The 6,709-nt window shown below is 54.2% G+C and overlaps 1 protein-coding gene across 1 annotated transcript in view; it reads left to right on the plus strand.

Annotated features, from left to right (window-relative positions):
- Positions 1–6,709, plus strand: part of UNC5B (unc-5 homolog B (C. elegans)) — a 16,087-nt gene that overhangs the window by 2,887 nt on the left and 6,491 nt on the right. Inside the window, 5 exon segments of the mRNA XM_009325978.1 lie at positions 1,702–1,845; positions 3,617–3,720; positions 4,648–4,828; positions 5,386–5,553; positions 5,900–6,064. Coding sequence (XP_009324253.1) covers positions 1,702–1,845; positions 3,617–3,720; positions 4,648–4,828; positions 5,386–5,553; positions 5,900–6,064 — 762 coding nt within the window.

Genomic DNA, 6,709 nt, shown 5'->3' on the forward strand with positions numbered 1-6,709 from the left:
GTAGGGGAACCTGCTGCCAAGGGCACGGGGGAGAGCTGGCCACGAAGTGACGGGTTAACATGGTCAGGCGTTTGTGGCTTTTTAAGTATCCTTAAGCTTGGGAGAATGGACCTTTAAAAAAGAAAAAGCAACTTTTAAGATGACGTGTCTTGAATGAGCTGGGCTCGGTAATGCTCTGACTGCGTCTGATCCGAAACATTTCATGCGGAAGAAAGCAAAAATAGGCCAAGTCAGAGAGGATAATTCAGCTGGACGAAAGGGGACGGTCGGTAAGAGCGACTGTGTTTGGATGCCGGTAAGCCGTTTAAGTAGTCATTCCTGTGAGCCGTAAGCTCAGCCTACAGTTTTGGGTAGGCTTTGCTTTCAGGGGTTACAGAGATAGCAGGGCATTTGCAGGATGCTCCCCACCTTTCCAGGGCTGCTCAACCCACCCCACCAGGGCTTTCCAGAGAGACAAGATGGTTTTGAGTCATCTCAGTCCTAGGTCCTTCTGAGAGCCCTAATTTTTCCAAAAGTGCTTGGCCCAAATGCCTTTTCTTTTTTGTTTTTTTTCCCCCTTAATAGTGGCAAAGTAAATTGTATTTCCTTGGTGCGCGTTTGTCAGCTATTCCACAGGAAGGTGGCAGAGAGACAGTAATTGCTCCTCGCAGCACGGGGAGTGAGCTAACAAAATTACAGCTGGGGAGTACGCGGCTCTCTATTGCCATGAACTTGAGGCCTTTTTATAAATAGAAGCTGCAAAAAAAGGGCAGGTATTGCTGAAAATAAGGAAAAGTAAGCCCCGAGTCCCTTCCGCCCTTGGCGATGGCAACGCTGCATGGGGTTGATGCTTCAGGCAAACAGAAGCAGCTTTGCAGCCACTCTTCCCCAAGCCTGTAGCGCTGCATGGGGTTGTTGTGACCCAAGTGCAGGACCCGGCACTTGGCCTTGTTGAATCTCATACAGTTGGCCTCGGCCCATCGATCCAGCCTGTCCAGGTCCCTCTGCAGCGCCTGCCTACCCTCGAGCAGATCAACACTCCCACCCAACTTGGTGTCGTCTGCAAACTTACTGAGGGAGCACTTGATCCCCTCATCCAGATCATTGATAAAGATATTGAACAGAACTGGCCCCAATACCGAGCCCTGGGGAACACCGCTCGTGACCGGCCACCAACTGGATTGAACTCCATTCACCACAACTCTTTGGGCCCAGCCATTCAGCCAGTCTTTCACCCAGCGAAGGTTTCCTTAAGATCTTTTATTTCTCTTGTTATATTTGTATTTAAACGGCAGCTGACAGAGATGGTTTCTCCCCGCAGCAAAGCCTTCAAGGCATCCTTCAAACCTGGCGGGTGGGAAGGGGTCTGGGCAGGGGGGCAGGGACGGGGACATCAGTGCTGGGGGAGAGGGCTGGCGGAGGAGAGTGATGCCTCTTGAAATGGTCAAGAGGTCCTGGTCCTGCCTAGCCGGACAGGGGAAAAATAAAAAAGACTTCTCCACATGAGCCATTGCCCTGGCTTCAGCTTCAAGTCACCCTCCGGAGGCAACAGTCTGGGATTTGCAGAGGTGCCAAACCTGAATGCCTCTGAGATGCCTCCAACCCACTGCCTCTGCCCTCGAGCTTTGTGCATCCAGCAGCCCTCCTCCTGGGTGCTGCCATAGTTTCCCTCCTCCCGGGTGCTACTGCTGCGCTGAATGCTGTCCCTCTGTCCCCTTCCAGGGATGCTGGTGCGGGAGGTGCAGATCGAGGTCTCCCGGCAGCAGGTGGAAGAGCTCTTCGGCTTAGAAGATTACTGGTGCCAGTGCGTGGCCTGGAGCTCCGCAGGCACCACGAAGAGCCGCAGGGCGTATGTCCGCATAGCATGTAAGTGCCCGGTACATGTAGTGCTTGCTCAGGCACAACCACTCCGGCACTGCTCCCTGTCCCTCTGCAAGAGCTGTGTGCACCTGCTTGCACTGCCTCGGTTCTTGTTTTGTTTAAATGAATGCCTCTCCCACTTTCTTTTCCACTTTGAGGGCCCTAAAAGGTTTCCAGAGGGTACAACCCACTGATTTAGAAATCGTTTGCAAAGCCTGAGGTGTGACCCTGGGTCCCAGGCTAAAAAAGCAGTGTTGTCAAGCCAGGTGTGTGCTGCTTCGGGCAGCAACACCAGCTGAAATAGCGGCCAGGCCGTTCATTCACGGCTTCCCACGACCCCCGAGACACGGTGGGTGCAGCTGAGTGGGGTTGGCTGTCTCTAAAAGTTGGCTTCCTGTTGAAAGCAGTGCTTTTTGATCAGTTGGAGGTGACCCATCCTTGCTGGATGGCGCTGGTCTTAGCTCCCCATCCCAGCTCTGGCTTTGCATCTGAGCAGGCGTTGTCCCGACCTGCCTGGGCGAGAGGCCGTGGCACTAGCTGGGTTAATACCGCATTGCCCATCAGTGTGCTCAGCTCTTCCCGGTGCTTCATTATCGTTAATAACCCAACAGTTAGCACCTTGCATGCTTTGCCTGAATCAGCGGCTCCGTGTCCCTGGAGTCCCTGCTGTCATATGTCACTTCTCTAAGCTGCTGTTTGTGGGTGTCAGCCTGATTAAGGGCGAGTTAATCAGGCTGTTACCCGGCTGAATTTGCTCTCTTAGCAAATGAGATGGCAAAGCTATAGGAGAACAACGAGGCTTCCCTAGTCGTAAACAGATTTTGCTATTAGAGGGCTAATAATCTAGCATGTTATCCAAAACGGAGGGGGCTGGTGAATCAGCTATGCTGCTGAAGGATTTAGTCTGAATGGGGAAAATGTTATAAGGCACAGGGCTGGCTGCTGAGGGAGCCCTTTCGTCCGGCCCCAGCCAAGGGTTTGGTGTTTCTCGGAGCCGAGCAGATGGGATGAACCGAGGGTTCACTGCCCTGCACAAGCGGGAGCTGCAGCCGTAGAGGGCTGGGTGCTGTAGCAGAGGATTGCAGCACCACCTAGTGATGCTTCTGCTCCTTTGAAGGCTCTGGAGCAGGACCCTGCCGTGTCCCCCACATCTCTGGGGGCTGTGCTGGGTTCCTCCCTTCTCACCCTTCCCCAAAGTACTGGCCAGCCCCTTGCTGAGCGAGTGTGGCTTTTCAGCAGCAGCCATTCCCCATTTCGGCACTGGAGTGCAATGTCTGGGTTTCCAGCAAGTCTGGGGACGTGGCTCAGCCAGGACCAACTGGGGCAGAGCTGAGCAACAACCCCGTGTAGCCCTGAAATTTGGGCATTCACTTTGGCGCCAATGTGGGAGCCAAGCTGTTGTGCAAATCTTGTTTTTTCCCCCTTCAACAGAGAAGGGTCCTGGTGTAGAGAGCCCAGAGGGGGAAAGAAACGGTGGTTAAGCTGAGGTTTAGCCCCAAAAGTAAAAGACAGGAGGGGGTATAAGCTTGCAAGTGCATGAAGGAGGAAAGGCATTGTCCTCGAGCACCACGTGCTGTCCCATATCCATCCTGGAAAGATGATGCTTTGGCTCCTTTCTCCTAGGACATGTTTTGCTCCAGCTGTGTTACACCAGAGTGATATCCCTATTCGTGGGCTCCTGGTGATGAGGCAATGCTCTCTCCCCCCCAAGGTTTTGTGGGTTGCCCTGTTTCTTCAGCAGGCTGGTAACACCTGGGTTTTCCTTCCCCTGCCCCAGACCTGCGGAAGAACTTTGACCAGGAGCCACTGGGCAAGGAGGTCCCACTGGAGCATGAGGTCCTGCTGCAGTGCCGTCCACCCGAGGGGGTGCCGCAGGCAGAGGTGAGCAGTTTGGCAGCCCAAAGAAATGCCCGGTGGCGTGTCCCCTTCTGGCGGTCTGCAGCCGCGGCCGGGGAGAGATAGGGCACGTCCTTGCAGATGGCTTGCGGCTGCGATGGATGGCCTCACACCGAGACCGTCAGCTTTCATTATTCAGCAGAATTGTTTATTTTGGGCAGTGGATCTTTATTCTGACATCTAATAACACACATAACCTCAGCACCTGCTCAACCCACCTCTCCCATGCTTCCTGATGTGCCGTTAACCTGTTAGAGGGAAGATCTAACAAGGAGGCACCCAATGACTTGTCTGAAGGGGAGCAGTCACAAGCAAGAGCCAAGGGCTGGGAAAGTCAGTCCAGATGATTGACGCATTTCCCTAGCATGGTAGTGGTGCTTTCTCTGCCCACAGCTCCATCAGTCCCCAGGAGCTGAGCGTTGGTGGTAGCCACAGTGCCCCATCCTTGGCCAAAACAGCAGTAATGTGCCCCGGTCAGGCCTGGTTTGGCCCAGCTTTTGAGGAGAAATCAATACAGTCAGAGGCAAGGTTGTCCAGCCAATGGTTGTGGTGCTGAGGATGTCGGTGGTCTCGGTGATGAAGATGGGAAGAGCTTCGGGGCAGGTCATAGGCTGGTCTAGGGGGGGTTGCTCTCCATCAGGGCTGGTGAATTCAGCCCCTCTTACCTGACGTTTGTCCTTGCTCGTGCCCGCACCCATGCTCGATGCCAGTATCGATTCATGCCCTTCCCAAACAGCCTAGTTAAGCAGTTGAGTCCTGGCTTAGTTTTGGGGCCCTTGGAGACCCTTGTGGTGGGGAGCACATGGGATGGGCATTTCCACCAAAACCCATGATGTGCTTTTCCTGGGTGAGTGTTCAGTTCTTGTTCAGCTTAATCACTGTCCTTACCCATCCCCTCCTTTGCATTGCCAGGTGGAGTGGCTGAGGAATGAGGATGTCATCGATCCCACCCAGGACACCAATTTCCTGATCACCATCGATCACAACCTCATCATCAAGCAGGCCCGGCTCTTGGACACCGCTAATTACACCTGCATGGCCAAGAACATCGTGGCCAAGCGCCGGAGCACCACAGCCGCCGTCATCGTCTATGGTACTGGCCCTTGCTATTGGGGAGGGGGCCTTTGCTGCTGGCCATGTCTCCAAGCCAAGCGGAAATACGGGCACTTTCTGGGAGTGGTAGGAGTAAACCCCACCATTAAATTAGGTGTAATACCCAATGTCTGCAAAACAGGAACCTCTACCGGCTTGCACAGGCTATTAGGAGAGGTTATTAGGTGTAGGTATTTGCAAGCCTTCTCGGCTGGGTACAAAGGTGGGTGGAGGTTGAACCCAGCCAGATTGCTTTGACTCTCAAAGCAGCTGAAAAGCTGCATTTGGCTGAACTTTGCTATGAAACCAAAGATCTGCTGAGGCCAGATGCAAAAATATTTGCAAAGTGGAAAAAGAACCAAAGCAGGCTTGAGCATCGTGTGCATGGGGTGTGCAACACAAGAAGGAGTCTCATGATTTGCTTTTCATGAGGGTGAGCTGTTCCAGGGTGTCACAGAAGATGTAAGGACAGAGGACCTGGTGAACCATAGGCTTAGCTCCAGTCCCTGCTGAAATGGGCTCCGTTGACATGTTAACACTGTCCATCTCCTCTTGCAGTGAATGGTGGCTGGTCCACCTGGTCCGAGTGGTCTCCTTGCAACAACCGCTGTGGCCGGGGCTGGCAGAAGCGCACCCGGACGTGCACCAACCCTGCGCCGCTGAATGGCGGCTCCTTCTGCGATGGGCAGCCTTTCCAGAAGATCACCTGCACCACCCTCTGTCCAGGTAAGGCAGGTTCAGAAACCTTGTCCACACTGCCTGTCTCCCAGGTTGCATGGTCTAACTGTGCTCCTGGTGCTCCCCAAGGAAACAGGGGCTCAGGAGACCAGTCTGAAGCATCTTTCAGTCTGCCAAGACCTGAAAGAGCTGAAGATGGCTGCAGAGAAACAACTTAGCCTTCCCAGATAGCATCAGGGCTGGGTTTGCTGGGATAATGCACCCCAAAGGTCTCTGGAAGCCCTGAGATGGGCATGGGCACCCTTCTGCTGCCAGAGACATCCTGGCACTGGGGAACAAGCCCCAGTGCTGTGCCAAGGGGTGTACCGACGTGCCTGTATTTGGTGGCCCACAGTGGATGGCGCGTGGACAGAGTGGAGCAAGTGGTCAGCGTGCAGCACTTGATGCACCCACTGGCGCAGCCGTGAGTGCACCGCCCCAGCCCCCCGCAACGGTGGCAAGGACTGCAGTGGCGTGCTGCTCGACTCCAAAAACTGCACGGACGGGCTCTGCCTGCAGAGTGAGTATTTGGGCAGGCGGGCAGGGACCGGTGCCATAGACAATGCCGAGTGTGGTGCTCCAGCACTTGGCCACGCTGTTCTTGGCCATGCTTCCAAGTTGACAGGGCAGGCAGCAGCGCCACTGGCACCTGATTTTTTAAATTGTGTCTTTAACAAGGTTTTTTTAACCAGACTCACCCTTTCCAAAGCTAGTTCTCACCCGGTGGAAGGAAAGGTTTGGGGGATTTTTGGTGGGCTCTAAATGTCCCACCAAGCCTTCTGAAACGGCACTAGGTTTGGGGTCCCTGCTGAAATAAGGCTGGTTGTGGTTAGTGGGGGCAAGCCAGGGGGCTTCTCAGCCCCACCATGAAAACACCTGACCTGGGGTCATTGCTCAGTAGGAGCCCTGGAGCTACCAGCAGCTATGAAAAAAAACTAATAATAATAATAATGGTGCTGCTACACTGTAAGTCAGCACACTGAAGGCTGAGCAGCCGATGCTGCCACCTGCTGCTGTGTGACACCACTGTCCCTTTTAATGCTGCCATGGCCAGAAATGCCCAAAGACCTGTTAGCTGGGGTTGGGCTGCCAGGGACGCACACCCCAGGGTGTCCTGGTTTCGGCTGGGATAGAGTTAATTTTCTTCCTAATAGCTGGCATAGTG

The sequence above is a fragment of the Pygoscelis adeliae genome, unplaced genomic scaffold (genome assembly GCF_000699105.1).
Source record: "Pygoscelis adeliae isolate BGI_AS28 unplaced genomic scaffold, ASM69910v1 Scaffold4, whole genome shotgun sequence".
NCBI classification, from domain to species: Eukaryota; Metazoa; Chordata; class Aves; order Sphenisciformes; family Spheniscidae; genus Pygoscelis; species Pygoscelis adeliae.